At 53.3% G+C, this 23,252-nt stretch overlaps 1 protein-coding gene across 1 annotated transcript in view; it reads right to left on the minus strand.

Annotated features, from left to right (window-relative positions):
• USP31 (ubiquitin specific peptidase 31) overlaps positions 1-23,252 on the minus strand; it is a 24,042-nt gene continuing 790 nt past the window's right edge. Inside the window, exons 2-17 of the mRNA XM_035339797.1 lie at positions 22,947-23,250; positions 14,679-14,816; positions 14,113-14,201; positions 12,908-13,000; positions 11,645-11,780; positions 10,973-11,117; positions 10,013-10,196; positions 9,749-9,860; positions 9,178-9,272; positions 8,629-8,706; positions 8,000-8,129; positions 6,585-6,704; positions 6,201-6,426; positions 5,230-5,388; positions 4,365-4,517; positions 1-3,797 (exon numbers count right to left, since the gene is read on the minus strand). Coding sequence (XP_035195688.1) covers positions 2,254-3,797; positions 4,365-4,517; positions 5,230-5,388; positions 6,201-6,426; positions 6,585-6,704; positions 8,000-8,129; positions 8,629-8,706; positions 9,178-9,272; positions 9,749-9,860; positions 10,013-10,196; positions 10,973-11,117; positions 11,645-11,780; positions 12,908-13,000; positions 14,113-14,201; positions 14,679-14,816; positions 22,947-23,250 — 3,706 coding nt within the window. The 3' untranslated portion in view covers positions 1-2,253. The remainder of the gene's footprint in view (positions 3,798-4,364; positions 4,518-5,229; positions 5,389-6,200; positions 6,427-6,584; positions 6,705-7,999; positions 8,130-8,628; positions 8,707-9,177; positions 9,273-9,748; positions 9,861-10,012; positions 10,197-10,972; positions 11,118-11,644; positions 11,781-12,907; positions 13,001-14,112; positions 14,202-14,678; positions 14,817-22,946; positions 23,251-23,252) is intronic.

The raw sequence follows: 23,252 nt of genomic DNA on the forward strand, positions 1-23,252 counted from the left end.
GCCTTTCACAAACATCCAATGGTGAAACGCACAGAAAACTAGGTTGTGTCTATTAAAAGATATCAAACCAAGTTAGCAACAGCTACCGGAATTACATTCTTGCTAGAAGAGTTGTTACAAGAGGAGAGCCAACACGGTGCAAGATCTTAAACATCGGCATTTCAGGGAGAAATTTAAGTACCAAAATGCCAAGCAAGTCTCCTCTGCTCTGCTGGACATAACAAAAAATAATCCAAGAATAACCCAAGTTGTACACTTAAGAAGCAAGCAATACCACCTTTGCTTCTTGTTGCTGCATTGAACGAGAAGGTAACAACAATGCGTGGGAGAAGAAACGGATCAAGAAGATGGTCACGCTCAGGCTTAAAAACATAGTCCAGGGCACAGAGTCCAACACACTGTAAAGACACGCAGGCCACTGGCATTGCCTCTGGGGCACAGGAAGGCAGGTACTGCCGGGCTCAGCCAGCACAGGCCAAGGGCTGTGCTGCAGACACAGACCCCGCGGCTCCCCGGGTCAGCTCCGCACCCACCGCCTGCGCACCAGGCAGCAGCTGCCCCAAGACACGCTTCTCTCCAAAGCCCGGTGCAGGAGCGGTGAGCCGAGAACAAACCCAAGGAGCAGCAACGTGCCCGGGCAGCCTGGGGCAAGGCTTCCTGTAGGGTCGCCAACTAAGAGCGGAGGTGGAACAGGCTAGCTGCAAGCAACTGCTCTGAGGGCACCGCTACAGTGACGGGAGAGACGTACGAGCAGGGCTGTCTGCAGGCTGAGCCCAGAGGAGCTTCACTGGGTGAGACTGGGCGGCAGGCAAAGGCCTCTCCAAAAGACAAGCGTGCACAGCACACTGCCCAGCTGCTGCATGCCACGAGCCACAGGACAGGCTGCTGCTGTACAGAAAAGATATGCAGAGCATTAATAAAATATGATGAAATTTAAAAAAAATTACACTACGAGTATACAAAAGAACTTGAGGAATCCACCTTCAGAGAGGAATCCAAAAGAGCTTGAGGAGTCTCCCCTTGGAGAAGGGCATGTAAACAAGGACGCCGCTAGATGTAGTGCTTTAGCCCTGACAGACCAACACCCAGACGAGGACAGGACCGCTGCAGGAAGAGACGCGCAGCGGGCAGACCGCGGGGAACACGAGGAGCGTGCTGGGGAGGAGCAGGGCAGCAACCCCGGCACGGCTCTGGGGTGCAGCCCCTCCAAGCCCCATGAGGAGGCTCGCTTAGAGAAGGCAGGACGACACTTGGCTTAGCTAAGCACTACGCCTCTAAGTACCGGATGCTAACTCCACACCACCACAGTTAAGCGTCTGAGCACATCAGAAAACGCTGCTGCCCAGGGGTTTGGGCGGGGGTCCTACCAGCACCGCCGCTGCTCGGGCGCACAAGGACAGCCACCTCCTAGGGCACCAACAAGCCACCTCGCACTTTCACAGAACAGGCTGGCAACCAGCTGCTGCTTAGTGACTTCTGTTGCTGAGTATAGTGCTTCAGAAGAGAGAAAGCAATTAAAGAGAACGGGCTAGAGGTCGCCTTAGGTATGGACAGAGTAACACTCTTCACAGACAGAGCAACAAAAAATGCAGATAACATTTTATGGAAAAATCTTTCCGCTGTTGGAATGCAAATATGAAATCTATTACAAAGACACGCGTACGCACAGACACACAGGTACCTTCCTGTCCATCCACTAATGCTAGTCCCTCCTATACTGGCTGAGTATATACCTGAGAAACAACATTAGTGTTGAGATATTGCCCTTAAGAAAGCTAGAAAATGGAAGGGAGCAGGGAGAGCGGGTCGAGAGAGCGCGTAAGCAGCAGGAGGCTCTCCTGTCCAGTTTCCTTCGCATCCTCCACAGCTCAGAACAAGGCCAGTGCAGACACAGCCTGCTCAGAACGAGACCAAAGGAACATCAGTTCACAGCTCTACGAAGCACACTAGTGTCAGTACAACTGGGTTTCAGACCTCAGACCTTGAGTCTGAAGAAAGTTGTTGCATTTTCTATGAAGAGACTCCTGCACAAGTGCTATGGGACAGCTGCATCGGGTTCAACAATGACTCCAGATGGACTACTTGCATCGGTGCTGGCTGCCTGTGGCTATTTGGTTTGATGGCAGAATCAAAAGGCGCTTTAACAACTCGCAGTTAACTTCTCCTCAAAACATACATTAGGCACATGAACAAAAAACAAGAGCTCAGAATAAATTAGCTTCTCAGCAGAAAAGACACCTGGATTGCAGCATTTCACTGAGGTTCCAGAGAAGGCCGTACGGACACCTGCATGCTGGAAGGTAACTTTTTCAGTGGCTTGTCAGCAGCCTGCTTGCCACTGGAAGGAGGAGACTGGGCTCCGGGATCTAGCTGGGAAGACTTGGACTTGCGACTGGAGAGCAGAGAATGTTTGTTGGGTGCGGCATCTTTTGGGACGAGCTTTTCTTTTGCAGTAACATTGGCATTGGTTTGGGAGGCTGGTGGGACACCACCTTTCTCAGACTTGTCCTCCAGCACGTTTTTGCTGACTGACTTGGAACTGCCACCCGCTGCCTTTTTTGAGAGCATCGTGGTCTTTCCCAGGTCTGCTGACCTCCGGGTCTCCTTCTGCCTTAAGGCAGACTTGAAGAAGGACAATCCCTTCTCTTCTGATTTGCTGTCCCTCTTCAAACCAGAACGCATGCCAACATTTGGAGACCGCAGGTTGGCCATGGAGGAACTCCTCACGTGCTTGCTGTCTACTGCCCTGCTGTCACTCCTGGAGTGGCTTATCCGTGGGGAGCTCGTTCTTGAACTGCTGGTAACGCTCGTTTTGTCCGAGCCCAGGCTTATCTTAGAGCCCTCCCTGCTGAGGCTTCGGTCTGAAGTCCGGCTCTTCCCAACAGAAGAGCCCTTAGTCAATGAGCCTGATGTGGCTTTCTTGGCAGCTGTGGAAGAGGGAGAAGAACCTGACTTTTGCTTCTGCTGAGCTGATGAGATAGCCACCTCAACGGGCTTGGTGCTATGGTCCTTCCTAGCCTGAGTGGGAGCAGGAGACCCATGTCGCCCACTGGCCCTGGAGGAGTCAGTCTTACTCCTAGACCGGGAAACCTTCTGGGAACCCTTAGGGGGAGGAGGAGAAGAGTGAGAGACTTTGGTCTCTTGGGTAGATAGGACTGTCCTTCCCTTCCTCAAGCTTTTGTCTGTTTCAGAAGCTCCCTTGGAACTGTGAGCCTTCTTAAGGGTTCCATCTGCCTTCTCTGGAGCCAGTCCCGTCCCACTGGAGGCTTTCACCTCCTTGACTGGAGAGCTATCCACAGAATCACTCTGATCAACAAAGGCAATTTGATTGTTGTTATCAAAAGGGTCCAAAGCAGGGTGATTCTTGTCTGGCTGCACAGAGCTTTTGCCAAGCCCATCTGAAAGGTCTGAGCTAGATGTCCTTACAACAGACTCTTCCCTGAACGCCCCTTCCATGACAGCCAGGGGGGCTCTGCGAGCCGTCCTGTGCTCTCGGCGGCTGCCATCGCAGGGTTCCAAGTAGCTGCTAGAAAGGTTCCTCAAGCTGCCAAAGCAAGAGGTGGAGACTTTATCATCAGCAGCCTCCCCAATCTTCTCCAGGGTGGAAGCAGAGGTGTGTACTGGGGAATCTCCAGAGAAGCGCGATGGGGAGTTGGAGCGTAACTGCAGCTTTGCAGAGAGCGACCACGAGGGCCTGACACCGTTCTCACTCACTGCCAGTGGGCTGGTGACAGAAGATCGAGATGACAAGCTCTGACGCTGGACACTTCTTACGAAGGGCCGAGTTGAAAATCCTCCTAGAGAGAAAGCAACATCATCAGTATGAAAGCCAAGCCTGCAGACAGTTTATCCCACCCATCCACAGGTGCCATTTCCCAACAAGAGTCAGAGGGCTCGCCTGCACCACAGGCACCATTCCTTGCATAAAAGCTGAACAAGGAATTCAACAAAAAGTTTGCCTATCTTCTCAACTCCACAGTGGGAGTTACGCAGGAGATACAGCAGGGCAGCAGACTATTAGTGCCTATACCAAGCAGTAGGAGTACGTCAGCCTCCCTGCAAAGGTGCTGCAGTGAAACCCAGAGAAAATAAAAACACAAAATACTTGATTGAGAGGTTTAGTTGACAATATTTTCTTTCCTTGAAAGGCTCCTTAAGGTTCCTGCCCATCATTTCACACCAGAGAAAAGCCCACCTGTGCTCCTACTGACACAGTGCCTGCCTCCCCCGGCTGCTAGAGAAACTGTGCACCCTAACTACTTCATTTGCAGCTGTCCTGGTAGGGACCTTGTAACTGACAAGTTAGTGCCTGAGAAAATATTTTTTACCCAGTTTCCCCCATGCACTGCATCGTTAATACACACCATCATCTTCACTCCTCTCCCCGGTCAGCTCCACCGATTCGGAGAGCGAAGCCAGAGACGTGCGCCGCGACGATGCTGCTGAAGCAATGCTGGGCTGCTTGCTACCAGGAAGACGGCTGACCCAGTGCTCGCAGAGCGAGGAGCTTGTGGACCCTGCAAGGAATCAGGCAGAGGCATCAGACCAGCAGCACAGAGCTGCAGAGCACGTGAACCTCTGGGAAGGCCACAGGGCCAGGTATGTACTGCACCAGCTTCAGACACCGAGTCTGGGGCTGCCTCACATAGCCACAGCATCCAGATAACATAGAAATAAACTTCTGTATGCAGTTAGGGTCATAAGCAACAGAGACAATCACACTTGTCCCAGTATGCTGTGAATCAGAAGAATCAGTGCCTCAGTGCAACAGCACAAGAGGTGGAGGCCAGTCCTTAAGCTGCCACAAACACACCCTCCAACTCCTCTTATCTACAAAGACAAGTCATCAAGCCTGTACCTGCCCACAGCTCACCCCAGATTCACAACCAACACGTTCAGCTGCTGGCCGCTTACCTGAGACCAACTGCACTGGTGGGGGAATGAACCAGCCCTACGGCTACGTCCTGGCTCTGAACACGTGGCGCTGGAGGGGGCTCCCCCATCGCCACAGCTTCTTTGCCACAACTAGCCTGTGGTACATCAGGATGGGCAGCAGAAGCAGAATAGGTGGGAAATTTCCCATGGTCTCCCCTGTGTAGCAGAGGACTCTGAGACAAGCTCACTGTGAGCTCTGGGACAGAGGGCTGTGCTGTAAGCAGAGGCGGGCCGAAAATTCCTCATGCAGGACAAAAACTATGTCCACTCCCTGACAAAGCCAACAGGGCTTACCTGCCACAGAGCTGTTAGCAGACCACGATGGGATTGCTGTGCGTCTCTGGTAGAAAAGAATATATGCTGTCTGCTTGCAGACTTCATTTTCAGGAAGCTGCTGAACATCACTGTCATCAAAGCAGTACCACTGGCCATCAACCGAGTTTTTGCAATATGCTGAGAGAAACATTACCATTAGACTTTCCTCACTCCTACTATCACGTTTCCTGCATGATAAGTTGAACATGACTTTATCTGCTACAATAAACTCAGAGGAGAATGAAAGAACAGATTTATTCAGGCAACACATCCTCTTCCAGTCTGACTAGCAAGAAGGAAGCCTGAGACAACCAGAATACAACGAACAGCTCGCAGCTCAGCATTTTCTTTGTTCAGCATCGCTGCTCAGAACAGAGCGCTATTTGGGGTGGCCCCATTCACTCCACATTCTGTTATTCGTGGAGGGCCTGCCTCCACCAGTGAGTCTCCTGATGGAGTCCCCACAGGAGGATGCAGCCCAGAGGGCAACACCAGATGCATGTTTTCTGGGCTGAGCGAAAATGTGCAGATACTAAGAACCACCAAACAACTCAGCCTACCTCTGGCTGCTCTGGGAGCTGCCAAAAGGTGCAAAGAGAATTCAAAGAGAATTCAAGCTCCACACACAGGCACTGTGCAAACATTTCTGATGTATAACAGACTCTGGCAACTACAGTGGTGGGAAAGAACATTTTTGAAACACGAAAGGCTGGTGACATTACATGCATGGTAAAAAATGGAGAAAGGAACAGAGCAGGACATTTGGGGTCAACAGGCATTGTTTCATTTCTCAGAGTCATAAAAGTTCCCCGTCCAATATTACATAGCCAGCCCTTCTGAACTGGGTTAGGTCCTTTTGTCAAGAGAGAGGAAAAAACTACAGACAATAGAAAATAGAACTGTTTTATTTCTGAAAGGATCTAACAGACGTGACATTGCAGAATACTTGCCTGTATAGTGTCCCCCTTGCATGTTGCCATGATGATTGCAGACTGCGTACAGGTCGTAGATGTAGTCCTCAGGATCCCTTCCAAGACCGTAAGGTCGCCTCCAGGGTGACCAGTGAGATGGCAGACTCCAGCTGCTCTGACTGCGTTTTACAACGTGAGGAGTCATGTCCAAGCCACTCAGGGGGAATTTAACCATGTTTTGGAGCTTCATCCTTCGGTCTCCTTCCTGTGTAAGTGGAGGACAACATGAGCTGCAGCAGCAGCGAGGCCACCGTGCTTGGGAAAACTACAACCCAGTAGAGATGCGTCCGACAGAACAGCTGCTGCTGAAGAGACGCTCTCATCAGGTCGCTCCTCGTCCAGCATCCCCACAGACAGTCTTACCTGTCTAAACCTTTTGAGATGTATGATGAGAACATCAGGTAAGGTCCAGAGGCTCAGTGTGATGCTGCCCTGCTGCAGCTGCTTGCAGTGTGGGCATCGCCATGCATCATCTGGGGCAAGCTACAAGAAGAGGCAGGAGTGCATGTTAGTTTCCTGGTTCCAAGGCAGCTCTTCACCACCACTGCTCTGCTGCCCAAGGTGCAGTGCGGGCACTGACACGCGCCTCATCTACCTCCAGCATTCATCAAGCTCATTAGCAACACGGGGCTCCCAGAGATGCCTTTCAAAACAGCAAACAAGGCAAGAGAGGGGGGCCTCACGGCAGAGGCACCTCCCACTGCAAGACAGAATTCAGCTCGTGCTGCTATGCAGAGAAACTATTTCCATCTTTCAACCCCCCCGTCCCTTAGAAAGGCAGAAAAAAAAAGAGGAAAAAGCCAGCAGGCTTGGCAGCCTGAGTAAAAGCATCCTTACAGGAACACCAGCAGCAAAGAAGGAATCCGAACAGGATTACAGATATACTTAAAGTTTCGTCTCCGACACCTCTAAGACCCCTCTTTCTCCCCATGTCCTGGTAGCACAGAGTTAACAGTGGAGCTTTTCACTCTCCACCAAGAAGGCATCTTTTCAAAGCCAAACAGGACAAGCGCTTCCATCCAGAACCCCGTGCTCAGAAAAGTCAGAAGCCAGAGCTGTAAGCTGTCAGACAGCTTTTCTCTCACCTCTGAAAGAAGCAACAAGAGAGGCTCCAAAATTATTAAAGCTCAATCACAAGTCCACAGTCCACACCTGGGACCATCCCTTTTTACAGCAGATTAGAGACCTCTGGCAAAGAGGCACAGACCACTCGCGTGTTCCAGGCGAGGGCCAGATCAGACCCAGCTCTAGCCCGCCCTGTGGCGCATCATTGCTCCTGCCTCTTCCACCTCCTTGCACCGAGAACCGAGCTGGAGAAGTGCAGCCACACTTCTGGAGCCCTTGTCCCTGTGTGACCGCCCAGCAGCTCCCTGCTCAGCACAGGCTGCCTCGAGCCCTCTGCTGCCCAGCTCAGGCTTGGGAGCACCCGACTGCTCCACGACAGAGCAGCACATTGCCACAAAGATGCAACGCTGTTCTAATCCTTCATCCTGTACAGATAAGGCACTGCTGTTTCACAGGGGGAAACACAGGAACTTGCTCCTCTGATCTTCAAAATTAACATCGGGGACTGGAGGGGAAGCAGTACTGCCCACAGCTTCCCACCACAGAACTCTGCTAGCAGGACCGGTAACCAGTGCTGCGTTAACAAATTTATTCTCCTGCCTCAACACATCAGTGCCTGCAGAACGCAGCTGCTCTGCTGAGCATGGGATTCCAGCAGCAAACGGACCAACCAGACCTTCAGAGTCAGGGCTGCCATACAGCCATGTCCCTACCTGTTCCTCTTTGGTGTACAGTTGGAAACACTGAGATAAAGTGCAGGTCTGAGGTTGGTGATGAAGCTCTCTCTGCTGGCGGACGCTTTCAGAGTCTGGAATATATTCATCTTCTGTATTCACGAACAAGCTGCATCAGAGACACAACACATTTACCAGCACGGCCACCTGCTCCCCACGCTGCTGCTGAGCCAATAATATAAAGATAGAAGCAAATCTAGCAGCTCTTTCCTGCATTTGTCTCATTATCCATGAGCGAGAGCTGCCTGGCAAGACCCCACCAGAGTAACACAACCAAACACAGACGTGAGCAGCTTCAGCAGCACCCGTTACAGCTTATCTCGGCAGCAGCTCACTGCCCACAGGTCTCACGTGAATGTAGTTGGTGAGGGAAGCAGCTACAGGTGAGACACCTGCTGTGTAACACAGAATCCGAGCTGCAGAGCAGAGGGCTCCAGGTCAGAGCACGTTCAGCGTGCACAGCCCCTGCCGGGTCCCGCAGGCAGCAGCCAGCACACAGGGCGCAGGCTGAGGTCTCGTGTGCTGGGTGCACAGCTCACAGTGCCAAGCTGGCTGCAAGCAAGGCTGTCAACATGAATTCCCCTTAAGGCTTCCTACTCCATACTTACTAATCTTTAGTTTCTTTGTCCCATTCTACGACTAACTTCACGTGAGCGGTTCCCCCCTGTCCACATGACTTCAATGCCCTGGAGAAAGGAGCAGACAGAAGTTAGCCCACCTTGGAATCTGCAGCCTATGTTCTCTTTCACATGCACATAACTTATCTCCTTTAGCCCCTCACCTTCCCCCACTGCCACCCAGATCAAGTTTGGAAAGCAGAAAAGGAATTCATACAGCAAAAAAACTGGCAAAGAGCTGCATTTACTTAAACATCTATCTATTTACAGAGCGAGTACTTATTTACAGAAGAGGCACCTACAAAAGCTTCTAAAGAATAACCACCAAAAAAAAAAAAAAAAGATGAAGGGAGGTAGGGGAGAACTCTTCTGTTTGCAAGGACAGGTTCCAGACGGCATGACACACCACTGAGCAATCCTGACAACTTCTTGAGCACACGCCGTCATTCCCCGGCTCCCAGGCCACACATCCATGCCGGGACTGTCCCTCTCCCTGTGGCTGCATCCCCAGCCCCCGAGCGACCGGTCCCTCCCGCCTACCTTTCCACTGTTGGATGGCAGAGGGGCCGCTCCTCCTGAGGTAGCAGGTACGTTATGCCCACAACACTGACCACTCGCAAGCTGAATGGGCAAACCTGCAGCAAGACAGCAGAAGCCATCTGAATGGCTCAAATCCAAGTCACCTGCTCACAGCACAGGCAGTTTATCCTAGCACGTGTTTTACAAAAGAGAAAACCTCCTCGGCAGCAACCAGACAAGGTGCTGCTCTGCACCCCACTGCTCAGAGGGAACTCCCAGACACACACTCATCAGCCACCAGGCAAACTTGGCAGCAAGCACCACTTCCAGCGCACGCAGCAGCACTGACTTCTTGAGTACCTTTCGGGGGTAAGGAAGGAAGAGAAGCATGTAATTCCTTCACCTAATCAGCCTCCTCTTACCTGTAATGTTCAGCAAATAGCAGACAAAAGCACATCAGACTTGGACACTACTGCACTAAGAAATATGGGAAGGCATCGGCGCAGCACGTTCATTGCTGCAGGTAGCCTGCCTCCCCATTTAGTTCATCACGGCGCTGGAAGTCTCAAAGCAGCCACATCGTTTGCCTCACCTGCAAGCAGGCTGCAGGCCGCAGAAAATACTGCATCTTCTCCAGAATTTCCTTCTGCAGAATATCCCAAGCAATTGTTTTTTCCAGGTGCAACACAAAGGGCAAGCCAAACCTAGAGAAAGGAATAGCGTTTGAGGCGATCAGAGGAGCGCGCACACAAGCCGTCCCTCCCGCGCCCCGCATTTTCCCCACATGGCGAGCAAAGCCCAGGCCCACCAAGGAAGCAGCCAGAGCCGTAAGTCTGGCCATGGAGCTGCCAGTCACCTTTTGCTCTGCTGTCCAGTGCACGCTCTGTTACACACCAGCAAGACAATCTTGTCGTTTGCTGCTTGTCTAGTAGAAGACTGTTCCAGTTTTCCAGACTTCACTGTTCCTTGAGAGTAGGATATTGTTCGGGAGTGCTCAGTGCCATATTTCAAGTTATTCAGGTTATTGTTCACATGTAATCCTGAAACATTAGGAGAACAGGATGCTTTGTTCCATTATTTACAATATATGTCCCCCTCCGGAAGCCTTCCTCGGGCCTCGAGGAGCAGGCCAGCATGGAAGTGAGACTGACCGTTTTTGTTAGCCTTGCACAAAGACTTCAGTGAGCAATTACTTTCCATGGTGCCTACTTCTTTACAGAAATACATGTTATGTAATGCTCAACTAACTGATTTTTCACAGTAATTTGTGCAAATACTCATATCGTGTCTGACTGCATGAAAAGCTAAAGTGACAGACACCCTCCTTGTTACTTCCAATAATGAAATTTGCCTTTGATTACCCTCTGTCTACCCAGGATGCAATTACTCCCTTCTGAGAGGGAGGCACTGAAAAGCTGAATTTCTTGAGCTTTAACAGAGAAAGTGTTTCCTCATTCCTGAGAGTGTTTATTCATCACTAGCAATCTGATTTTAAATAACACGATTTTGGTGGCTTGGTCTGGTCCCTATCAGACATTTAAAGCAAGCCTAACAACAGATTTCAGATGAAGCCAGCCTGGCCTGAAGAATGAGAGCTAGGAAGAGGAAGAAAGTCACGTACATCACTTCTTGACAGCCTCCTAGCTGAGGGAGTGAGGGAATTGAGTCTGCTGGAATGAGGCTGGACAAAGTCAGAGCTGAAATCAATACACCAGGGCATCGTCTACCTGTGGCACTTTCATTACCAAGTACATCTGCTTACAAAACCAAGCCTCGTCTGATCACCTGGGTGGGCACGAAGCAGTTATCCACTTACCTCTCTGACTAAGGATACCCTCGGGCCTAAATATCTCCGGGGTCTCAAAGGCAAAAATGGAGTCACTTTCATGAATTGTGTCCAGATCGTCAGTGTCGCAGAAGGAGCGATGAAACCCGTCGTAGTACATCTCCGTCAGCACGATCTAGAGCCAGCAGAAGCAAAGCAGAACCCCTGATACCACCTGCCCTGGTCCCGCCAAGCTGCCCCACGCCTCGGCTGGGGCTGCCCGCTACGGGATGGCATTCCTCAAAGCACCGTGCTGCCAGCCGGCACGAGGAGCCGCAAAAAGGGCGGCCGTGACCTTGGAGCCGGGGTGACAGAAGCAGGTTTTGGTGGATCTGACAGCTTTCTTGGAACTCCTCCTATGGAGGAATTGTCGTGCCTGTTCCACAGCTGCCTGACAGTTCTCTCACTGCCCACGCGTGGGAATCGCAGGGCATCGGGCAGAAGAACAGCACAGACAGCACAGGCGGCCGTCCTCGCATCGCTAGCTTTCACGGGGTCAATGCACAGGGAAAAGTGTGTCTCAGATCATCACCACCCTGCTCCCCCATTCAGATAGGGACATAACCGCAATTCCTACAGGTCCAACACTGCTCACACGGGCTGAAAGCCTCAGCACTGCCCTCCTTCAGCACCGGGGGTCCCGGCAAAGAGAGCAGCCCTTACCTGCTCCGTGGGTATCTTGGTCTCCGACGAGACCGCCTCCCGCAGCCTGGCCACGGTGCCGGCGATGGGCACGGCCACGCCGATGCGCATGCAGTGGGAGCACTTCCCCTGGTACACCACGGTGATGTAGAGCGGCCTGCGGGGAGCACAGAGGCGCTGCCTGGGGATTGCTCCTGCCGCTGCCCCGGAGCCCACCCGAAGCAGGGGCACCCAGGGTGCTGAGAGCTACGGGGCGCTGCTGACAACCCAGAGCTGTGCTCAGCCTCAGCCAGACACACGTGTGTGATTTCTAAAGACTTCTCTTACTACATGGGCTGGTGTTGCTTTTTCCTACAACCAGAAAGCGTTCTTGAAAAAAAATCCCAGAGTTAAAAATAAAACTCTCTATAGCAAGACAATCTAATTGTCCAGCAAGTGCACTGTAATGCAGGTCCGTTCAAAGCAGTACCTTGGAACGTTCAAAGAGAGCTGCTGCGACCACCAGGACAGATCTCCAGGTTGTCTCTAAATGAGGTCCCGCCTCCACCAGCAGCATAAGTAATGCTAACCTTCAACAGCAGGGCAGCTGGCCTACAAGAAATGCTTTCCCTGGAAAGCCCACTCAGCCTTCACTTAGGGGTGGAGCAGGAACTTCGAACCAAACCTGACATCTTCATGGTTAGTACTTCCATTACCTTGTCCCACTGCTTCTTGAACCCACACGAATTTTCTGCACACACAGCATCAGGTGAAGGAGCTGCACAGCTCTACTACCCGCTACATAAATAAGCATCTTGTGATGTCTGCTCTGAACTTTTTACCTATACTTTTTTCCCCTTTTTCTTGATTGGCAACAGCTGTATTTCAAAATTAAAACATTTTGCAGGAGAGCTTTTAACTTCGCTTTTAAAAATCAAAGTGATCAGAGATGTTTCCCATAAAAGTGAAAAATAAAAAATAAAAAAGTTTCATCCTTCTCCCATTTTTAATTTCAGCATGCTATAAATTAAGCAAAATATTTTGGTTCCCCGAATCAAAGATAGCTTCCCCCTCACAAGTTAATGCTAGGAGTTTTTTGGAAGGGTAGGGGTGGAGAAACAAGTAAAAGGCTCGATTTTCCAATTTACCTGCAAATCAAAGATTTAAGTACCATATAGGCCCATGTATTTTTTAAGAGACTTTTAAAACAGAGATTTTGCTGACATCTCTTTTGCTTCGATACCAAATTACACAACTCTGACAACATTGGAAACAGCCAACACTATCCGAGGCATAATTACATACCGGGTGTGCGGCAAGGGAATTGGCAGGGAGATGCAGAGAAAAGGGTCAAAAGTGTTGCTCTGCTTCTGGCAATGAGGGCACGTCAGAGAGGACCTGTTACAACACCAACAAAAGGACAGTTATACATCATTTCATCAGGAGTGGGTAAACGATCACGTCACAAATTACTGCCTGTGTGTCGGCCTGGCTGCCCTCACACTATTCTTCCTCCCTATGAAGTGGCTCTGCACAGAGGTGCAATAGACACAGCCACGGTACGTGAGGGGCTCTGGATGTCTAGATCCTTTCAAAGCAATTAGTCTCAAAGTTCTTTACGTGGCATGCCAGGAAAAGACTTTGCTTGAGACGCTGAATTTGGCCTTTAATTAGCATCACTGTGAGATTAATAATTCACCAATAGCAGCTCCGATGTGAAAGACCTGAAAGGGTTTTCTCTTTGAAGAGAGGGGAAGAGATGGGGACAGTCAGTACTGCAGGAACAGAGTTCTCTTATTCAGAAGGGAAAAGCCCCAAACAACACGTCCCTCATTCAGAATCAACCTGCACCTTGTGCTGGCTTTGCACCAGGGCTTAAGGTTTCTCCTTTGCAAAGGAAACCCTAGCCAACACTGGGGGAACAGCTGGCAATGAAAGTGCCCGTAGCAGCACAGATACAAGCTATCGAGGAACACTGGAAATGAGGTTGTTTTCCTGCAGTAGTTCTGAAGTTAGAAAGCTCACTTCCCAGAAGTCTGAGAAACACACAGGAAATACCCTGACGGGACAAGGAAGGATTCAACTCAGGGTTCCCAAGCACCAGATAACAAGAACTCTGCAAGATGCCTGGGACCTGCAGCTCCCCAGCAGCCTCCAGGCATCTCCAGGTCTTGCTACTGGCTCCTGCCTCCAAGCAGGCAGGGGAAGCCTCACAGCACCTAGCTGTCCTGGGCCTTTGCCCCCTTAAGCACTGGCTTGCTTTCAGGAAGGGTCAGGGCAGTGGAAAGGTGGCACATACTGTAGGTTTTCAAATAATATACCAAATTTGAGGTAGTCAAACACTCTCTCCCCTCTGGTGCAAGATCTTAGTTCAAAATTTATTCAGAAAAATTCAGAAGTAGCAGTTAATATGACTCCAGCCTCAACTGGACTGGGAGCTAGTGGCAGGGTGGTTACACTCGGGTCACCAGTATGTGCAATAGTGCCTCAAAAGTTATAACATATCATACCTGTACTGGGCTTGAAAGAGTTCCTGCACGAAAGTACTACTGATGGGAAAGGCTGGTCCCTCAAGCAGCACATCATCCTCCAGCGGTGGCTAAAAGAAAAGAATAAAGCCCAGAAGCATAGCCAAGCGTGTAGGTGGGCACCAGATGGCTCCAGTGCTCCTAGCCAAATTTGCGCTCTCCTTGACCAGGAACACCAGGACAGCGCCACAGTTTTTAAGCATCGAGTGCTCCCTGGCATGTAGGAGGTTACGCGGGAACGCGGCACAGCCGAGGATGGGCAGGGATCTCGCCCCAGATGAGGCACCTGGCAGCTCCCCTGCGAGGCTTCCCAGCCTTTGCAAAGCAGCACGCAGCGTTCACAGAGGGCTGCATCAGGGAGCCCTTGCCAGGGACTAACGAAACACCTAGTTACATTCACAGGCCAGAAACAAACTATGCTAACCCAAGCTTTTGTTCCCTTCGCATACCGGAGTCAGGGAGCCAATAGGCAGATTTATTTTTAAAAGAAAGACTGTATGCAAAGCGATAGCTGCTCTCCCACGCTGGCGCACAGCAAAATTCCTTACCTTGAGGGGAGGCATGCCACTGTATTTCACTACGTTGTTCAGATCTTCGTGGACTCTGTCTAGAAGCCAGAGCAGAAACTCCTGTGCATCGTGCTGGGCATTCCCACGGTACTGCATAGCGTTCTTGGACACGATGTTCTGCGGAGGAACAGAGATAGCACGTGGTAAAGACAACTCGTACTACTCCGGATACACTTTAAGAGCCTGGGGAACACATGTAATTTACACTTGAATTTCCAGAAAAGCCATCTCAGGAGGACACCAGCACACCCAAGGGATTTGATCCAACCTGTTTTTCTTCTGGACATGAATGGGAGGGTCTTGAAGTTCACCAGCAACACAAACGTGCACTTCCACAGGCTTACCCTTGCAGCTCTGGGGACACCTGCCCTAACAGTGACATTTGCACTGAGCCCCCAGCTGGGCCACACGCGCCCCCTTCCTAAGGAAGGCCCCTGCTGCATCTTTCCCCAGAAGCAACCAGCATCAGGAGGTGTTTGTCGTCTCCGCCCCAGCTCTCTGATCTCACTTCCACCCTTCCCACGGCGCTGGGGCAGCCGGCTCTGCACGCCCCGCAGGACAGGAACCAGGCAGCAACGCCTGCGTTCAGCACCCTGGCACAAACGCTCTCCGGAGTAACGCCGCGTGGTGCACGGTGGGTCGGTCCTGGTGAGTTACCAGCCAAGCAGCAGGCACCACTGCAGAAAAGAACCAGCTTTTTCTGCTTGCTCAAGGAGGCAGCAGGCTGCAGGCTGTTTGCTCAGGGGGCAGGCAGGACACAGCTAACGCACGGTTACGGTCAGGCACCCCACGCTCCCACAGTCAGCCCATAGATACCCGGCCTCTTCGGGAGAACCGGGCTCAGCCACCACCACCACCACGTTCCCGTTGGTCCCGCAGCAGCTGCCTGTGCCCGCGGGAGGCAGGCAACGCTGCCACGGGGCTGGCCCGGCGGGGCAAGGCAGAGCTCAGCGGGACGAGACCGCGGGGCAGGGGCAGCGCAAGGAGGCAGCAGCAGCCCTGTGCCCCAGCAGCACCGCGCGCGCTGCACGCCTGCGTTATCAGACCCCTGCTGCTTCGCAACAGATCTCAGAAACAAGGTTGGGCTGCTCGCTTCATCCCTGTAAAAACGGGGTCACCAGGAGGGAGGACAATGAGAAAGGCAGGGAAGGATCAACAGACATATATTGTCTGTCCTCTGATCTGCCCACCTGCCTCAAGGCAGCAAAATAACGGAAAACAGAAATAACCTGCTCGCGTTACGTATGTGAATGCCTTCTGGCAGCAGATTCTCCACCCTCGCGGGCACAGGGACCAGCACCCTCCCGACTAAGCCATGCAAACACAGTCTGAGACAAGCAAGCCGTCCGCAGTGAATGCCCACCTCTGCCACAGAGAGCTGCGGCCCAGCACCCCACCGCTCGGTGCTCGACCAACAGGAGCTCGGGGTGCTGCTGCAAGCCAGATCAGAGGGGGAAGGAAGCCTGCAGGGACTCAGAGGTTAAAGGAGAACAAAGCCTTCTCCACCCCAAGCTCCAGTTAAGCAAAACAAGATCTATGGGGGGAGGACAAAACATAATCTAAAAGAAAGGACCTTAATCCTCTTCATGTGCTGGCCTTATTTATACCTCTTGCTGTCCATCAGCGGAAAGCTTATTTGTGTTGCACCAGTTTACAATATTAAACACTAAACCACGAAAATACAGTTAACGTCCCTGCAGATCCTGGTCTGATGCCTGAACGCCAGACATTTGCCCACCAAAAAACACCAGGACGAGATTGCAATGACCTAGAGAAACCCAGCTCAGCTGCACTAGGAGTGACCAGTTACCGCCGCTCCGGAGTAACACCAGGAGCTGCAGCCTCGTGGCCCTGCTGGCCGACGGCTCACCAGCCCGTACCACGGGTGCTCTCAGCGTCTAGAATATCCAAGACGTGCTTCGCGAGGAAGGCAAGCTGATCCATTCACAGCACCCAAGGGTACAGGGAAGAATTCAGGACAACTGCACAAACTTCCCGTGCAAGCATCATCCTTGTTCAATGTAAAACTTCTGAAAATTTAAATTTAGCTTTGAAACCCCACATAAGTTTCCGAACAGAAAATCAGCCAGCCAGCCACCATCTGCCAAGCCGCGTGTCGGGCGCCATGGATCACGCTCCTCGCGGCGAGGTGACCGCAGAGGGACGAGGAAGAGGTGCTCCAGCAGACCAGCCAGCACAGCTTCTGCTCTTGCCCCTTCCCCGCGCCGCGATGTAACGCACAGTGCCACCAGGCCAGCGGGGAGGCCGGCACCCGACGTGCCAAGAGCCGGCTGCCGTGCCTGCTCTGGTTTGTTTCAGGGAAGTCAGCTAACGGGTGCTCCCACTGCGCCGAGTCCTCGTCTAGACGGAGCTGAAGATAAAAGGGTCCTCGGTGTTGCCAGAAGGAAGCGAATCTGGTATTTCAGGTAAAAAGGGAGGCGTGGGGGGGCTTTCTGCGTGGAAGCAGGCATAACCAAGGAGCTCGGGAATCCCAGCGAGGATTTCTTACGGCCCTCCTTGCGGTGCCACCAGCACACCACTCGCCCAGACCCCACAGGCCGCTGCAGCTCCTGCTGACGCCTGGTCCCACAGCGAGCCGCGAGACCCGCCCGGGCTGCGCCCGCACTGCTCCTGCCCAGCGGCACCGGGTCTCCTCCTCGCAGCCCGCGTGCGCCAGGGATAAAGAGCTGCCTGTGGAGACGGATCACACAGCGCTGGAAGCGGTTCAGGAAGCACTACAAAATATCAGATGCAATTTCCTCACAAGAGGCTATGCTACAAAAACACTCCAGCAATAGCCGCGTGTTCCCAGCGTTACTCACGCTTCCTTGCCGTGGCTGTGACAAGTGGGCTGTGATTATTGTCATTATTGTCACCGCTGCCTCCGCCGCCCCGTGAGACGCTACGCGCCTCCCTCCCAGCGCCCCGCACGGAGCCGCGACAAAGCCGGCAGAGACGAGCGCGGTGCGGACAGCCACAGCACGCGGCAGAGAACAGAAGTGCTACAGAACGCACGGTGCGCTGGGACGAAGGAGCCGACCCCAACAACTGAGCTACCTGAGAAAGCCACCGGCAAGCCCCCCGCGAGCCGGGGGCTCGGGCGCCGCGTGCAGCCCGCTCTGCCCCCACACCCCGGGGGCTGCAGGACGCCAGGAGCCCGCGCGGTCTGGGGGCTCCCTTCCCACCACCACCCCATGGCGGAACACCTCAGTGCAGCCCTAAGTGGGCGAGGGGACGAGGTCTTCCCTTCCCTTCCCACAAACACACCAGCGCAGGCACCCTGACCGGAGGCAGCACTGCTGGAAGAGAGAACTGGGGGAAAAAGATTGTAATTTCCTATTGATCGCGTGCATGTATCTGACCCCCTAATGCAAGCACCCTACAACCAAACAAGTCCCTGTGCATCCATAAAGCAGATTTACGGCAAAGATGCATTATCATTTTTATCAGCCCACTGAAAGTTTAATCATCTATTGCTCTAAATAGATGCAATAAATAAAGCCAAACATAGCTGAACTCCTGGCCTCTCCTTTGCTGCTGTTACTCTTCCAGCTAACAAAGACAACCAAAGGAAAAATGTCAGTCTGCTGTTTTCCAGCGTGCTCCTGGTAGGAAGCAGCTGTGGAAAGGTTTTTGTGCACAAACAGATGGAACCAGCTCATTACAGTCCTGAAACAATGACACACGTGAGCAGGAAAGAGAGCCTATTATTTATCTTTTACTGAACATCACCAAGTTAGGCTCAGGCAGAGATTTGGTGGCTTTGTTTTTTTGTTTAATCCCACAGTCTGCTTTGTGCTTGGGCAACTTTTACAGCAGACACCTCACAAAGCGTTCATCTGAGTCCCTGCGCTCTCACACAGCGACTGCCCCTCTCCAAGGTGAGATACCCGCCCTGGGGGAAGCAAACGGCTGAAGCGCCGCTCGCACCACGCCACGGGCAGCACGGCCCTCCAGCTCTGCCCTGCGACCTGCAGCCCGCAGCGGGGGCTCCGGTGCCCAGCACCAACCACGGCCACCGCCAGCTGCACGGGGACACAGGGCAACGGCAGCGGGCACGGAGCAGGAGCAAGGGGGCCGTGGCTGGAGGGACCGATGGGCGATGCCTGCAGGAGAACAGGGCACAGCTGGGAGGAAAGGGAAGGAAACATCAGGGGAAGAGCAATAAAAATACAATGGAAAACAAAAAGGCAAGAGCACCACAGCACGTGCAGTTAGCAGCCTGCTGACTGGCACAGCACCGGGCCTTTGTGCTCAGTTCTGCCGGAAAGCCATACCAAAAGCTGTACTGAGTCCCGAGTCTGAGGGGACAAGGCGAACCACCGGAGAGAAGACGATCTGCCAGGACACCAAGTGCACGCAGGTCAAGCCCTGGGAAGCACTCCGAGAGCAAGCGCTCAGACCTTGGCGAGCGTCAGACAAATCTGGCTTTTCCTGATAGAGGAAGAGCAGTCACACACACTCGGGAAGGCCACTGCCTCCCTCCAGAATACCTCAGCTGGATGAGGCTGAATGTGCAGAAGATAAGCTGAGCGAGCCAGCTCAGCGCCGGCCTGCAGCAAGAGAGAAGAGTGGCGCTGGTCGCGGGCACGCTTCGCACCCCACCGTGCCTCCCAGCCAGGCAGGAACACTGGGCACGTCGATGCTTCCCAGCAGTCGCTTCGCAATTCAGAGGAGGTTGTTGGTTTTTGGTTTTGTTTTTTCTTTAATAATTCCCAAAGAAGCGATCAACACAGCTGATGGTTGCTTGTCCCAACTTCAGCCTTTACACCAAGAGCTCTTCTGAAACATGAGCACTGTGAAACTCAGCTACACACTGCTATTAAATATAACCAGTAACAGAGTTAAGAAAAAAAAAAACAAAAACGAAACAGCAGTATTACCTCGACACAGTAATCTCTGCTCTAGTAGCAGGGATTTGTTTTGGGTGCACATCTAATTCTGATAATCCAGCTCAATCAAGCCCTTACGACTACTGCATTTGCTGAACACACAAGTCACAAAAACAAGGCAGACTTCATCTCGCAGGACAAAAACAAACTGGTACAGTTCAAGCATCCAAAGGGCCTCGTTAAACACCGAGACCCTCCAGCGTGCAGCTAGCCTAGCGAGGAAGAAAGCCTCCAAACAAAAAATAACTTCACCGTCCACAGATCAGAACTCCGAGAAGGACAAAGGGAGAGGATCCGGGTAAGCGTAGCGGATTTTTAAAACCCAATTAGTTTAAATAAAACTCCTCCCCAGTTAAGGCCCCACCAGCACCTCCGAGTGCCGCAGGCCGGCTCCCCGTCACAAAGGGCACTCTGTCCGCACAGCTGAGCTCCCGGGAACTTTGCGGGGAGACAGGGACAGCTCCTGCGAAAAAACAAGCCCGAAGCACAGCTACTGCTGACACAATGGATGTTTGCTGCTATTGTCACCCCATCACAAAGGGCAAAGAGGAAGCACGAGCTGCGATATTGGCCCTAGTTATGAAAGCAGCAGCTCTGTTTAGGCAGGAAAATAAAAACGACTGAGCTGTTGGGGGAAAGCGGCAGCCAGCCCCGGTGCCCGCCCGGCGCAGCAGGAGCGGTGGGCACAGCTCCACTTGGAGCGCAGGCAGACTGCTTCCAGAGGCTCCCTTCCTGCCCTGTCCACGGCACAGCCTTGCAAATAGCCTGCAGAGCACCCTGTGCTGATGCGATCTGCGCCTTAGGAAGGAAAAAAATACCATTAAAAAGTCAAAACAGCTGCCAACACCTCAAAGGTGAGAAACAAAAAGTCAGACTTCAGAAATGCTCCAAGTGACAGGGCAGAGAGAAACGTGAGGTTTGAGATGCAGGAGCTGGCAGAGCGCCCCACGCTCCGGGGAGGTCTGCCCGAAGACGGGGCACCAGCTGCCAGCAAGACCTCCACCTCTCCGCAAGGCGACCTCTTGCCCCGCAGCTGCACGGACCGCTTGTTTTAATCGCATTGTCCTTGTTTCTAGCAGGACTTCGTGATTCATGAGTCTGTAGGATGGATATTTTCTCAAAGACCAACCTAAAAAAGGAGAAATGCTTTGAAAACTACCAAGAAATATACAGCTAAGGGTAACGAGCATCTAGAGATCACCTCCTCCAAGGTCCCTGTCCACAAGGACACAGAGAGGCCTTCTCTTAGAAAAGCGCCCCAAGAAAAAAGCCTATGGATGTAAGACTGAGCAAGAGGGAAAGTGTTATCCTGTACCCCAACACATGCTTAGCACCTGCAGATAAGTATTTAGGACTGAAGGACTGCCTTTACCCAATTATACTCGGCACCAAAAGAGGAAAACAAAAAGAAAAAAGTAACATCACAGACTGCTTTCTTAGCACGCTGGGTAAAGAGCTTCTCAAGGACCAAATACATATTACTGCCAATAACTCCTACTATTGGAGTGAAAGTACCAAACGACTGGCCTGAAAACACTCTTCACCATTTAAAAGCAAACAACAAAAAAGTTTCCGGAGTGAAAACACCAATCTTCACCTTTCTCAAATACGAGCCTCTTGTTTATACATTTAAATTAACCGTGCAAATCTGCTGCTGAAGAAATTTTTAATTAAGAACACGGCATCTAATAGCAGGTTCAGGCTACCTGACCGTCTTCAGAGGCATTAATTGACTAGTGAAAGTAATTGACCCCTGCGCAGAAACAGCCGAGCACCTGACACGATGATCAAGTCACCTCGCGCAGGACTCAGGCCTGTTGATACTGCACGGCCCTGGGCAAGACCTGCTTGCACAAGATCCCCCCCAGCAAGATGCTTTTTAAAGCCTCCCAGGGCCTGGCAGGTAGAAGATTGATGGGCTCCAGCTACATCAACAAGGAGTAGAAAAGCACTCACTTACCGTTAGTGACGGCGGCCAACAGGCAAAGAAAGTTCCACTAGAAAAAAAAACAAAGCTTGGAACATGGCCTTAATTTAATCTAGGTATCTGTTTCCCTTCCTCTTTCTGCCTCTCTTATCTGAGCGCCTCTACCTTGGGCTTGCACAAAGAGTTTCTTGGCCTAAGAGCTGGTCTGCTTTCCCCTTTATCAGCTGTGCTGCCAAAAGACGCCTTCAAGCTTTTTTCTTCTTATTACTCCGGAGGAACCCACACTTTTTGCCAGTGTCAGGAAAATCACGGCAGGGCAGGCCCCCGGCAGCCGCGGGGCTGGCGGCCGCTCTCCAGCTGCGAGGGTCTGCACATGGCCCTTGCCCCCACGCCCATCACGGCGCCCACACCCACTCCTGCCCGCAGCCAATGGCCGTGCCAGGGAGCCCCTCATGGTAAAGCTGAACAATCCTGCGTGGCTTCCAGAAGCAAGGCAGGCCCAGAGCGTTTTCACAACAGTTGGGTCTCGTTTCTCCCAAAGGCACTGCAGGGTACAGCTAAACCACAGGCGCACAGACCGCGCTGCAGGCCTGGAGCAGGGCACCCTGCTCTGCCCCCGCCGGGCACCGCGTGGCTTCGCTGTGCAGGGCACTCGGGCACGAGGGGTGAGCGCGGGGCTCAGGGCCGCGGCCCCGCAGGCGGCAGATCCTCCAGCAGCTGCCCTGTTCTGCTCGGCCGGTGCTCCCGGACCCAGCACCGCCACAGGAGTTAGCTGCAACTTCTAGCATGGCACAATGGAGGTATGAAACAGCAAAACGGGCACCTCTGCCAGGCAATTAGCGGCAGAGCCATTAGCTGGCTTCCAACGCCATCAGTGCTGAGCGTGCTGGCAGCACCCTGCCCAGTGCTCCCGCTGTGGGTGAGGAGGTGAGCATTGGCCGCCCCGACCAGCCGCGGGGACACACGGTGCCGTCACTTAGCTGGCACCCGCACGCGGGTCCGGGCTCTCTGCTGCTCAAGGAACCCCACATCTGCACCCCATGAGTGCCCTGCCCCTCTGAATGCCCAAGCGGGTTGCAGCACCCCAAGCAGCGTGGAGGAAAACGTCCCATAGCACTGACACCGGGGGACACCGACCTGCTGACCGCGGGACAGGCACACGGGAGCCTGAACGCAGCAGTGGAGCAAGATGCTGCGAAGCAGCCCCGCCAGTGAGGGGCCCGGGGCCGGCTGGCAGCTCCGCGGGCACAGCGCCGGGAGGCGACGCCTTCGCACCCCGCGGCCACGCGGTGCCCACGCAGCGAGGCCCCCGCCGCTGGAGGCCCCGAGCGCAGCTCGCAGAGCCCGGGGCGGGCACGGCCGACAGCGAGCGGAGCCGCGGCCGGGCCGGGCCGGGCCGTGCCGGGAGGCCCCGGCGGCGGGGCTCACCTTGAAGTCGCGGCTGTGCTGCGGGGTGTACTCCAGCGTCCAGAGCGCCCGCACGAGCTGCGCCAGCTGCTCCGTCACCTCGCCGGGCGCGGGCGGCGGCGGGCCGGCCTCGGCGGGGCCGCGGAACTGCTCGAGCGCCAGGAACTCGGCGAAGAGCTCGGTGTTGCTGAGGCACTGCAGGATGGCGTTCATGAAGCAGGTGTTGCCGTGGTTGCGCAGCCCCGCCACGCCGGGCACCGCCTCGGGGCCGCCGGCGGGCGGCGGGGGCGGCTCGGGGCTGCGCGGCGGGCCCGGCGGGAGGCAGCT

The sequence above is a fragment of the Oxyura jamaicensis genome, chromosome 14, assembly GCF_011077185.1.
Source record: "Oxyura jamaicensis isolate SHBP4307 breed ruddy duck chromosome 14, BPBGC_Ojam_1.0, whole genome shotgun sequence".
Lineage (NCBI taxonomy): Eukaryota > Metazoa > Chordata > Aves > Anseriformes > Anatidae > Oxyura > Oxyura jamaicensis.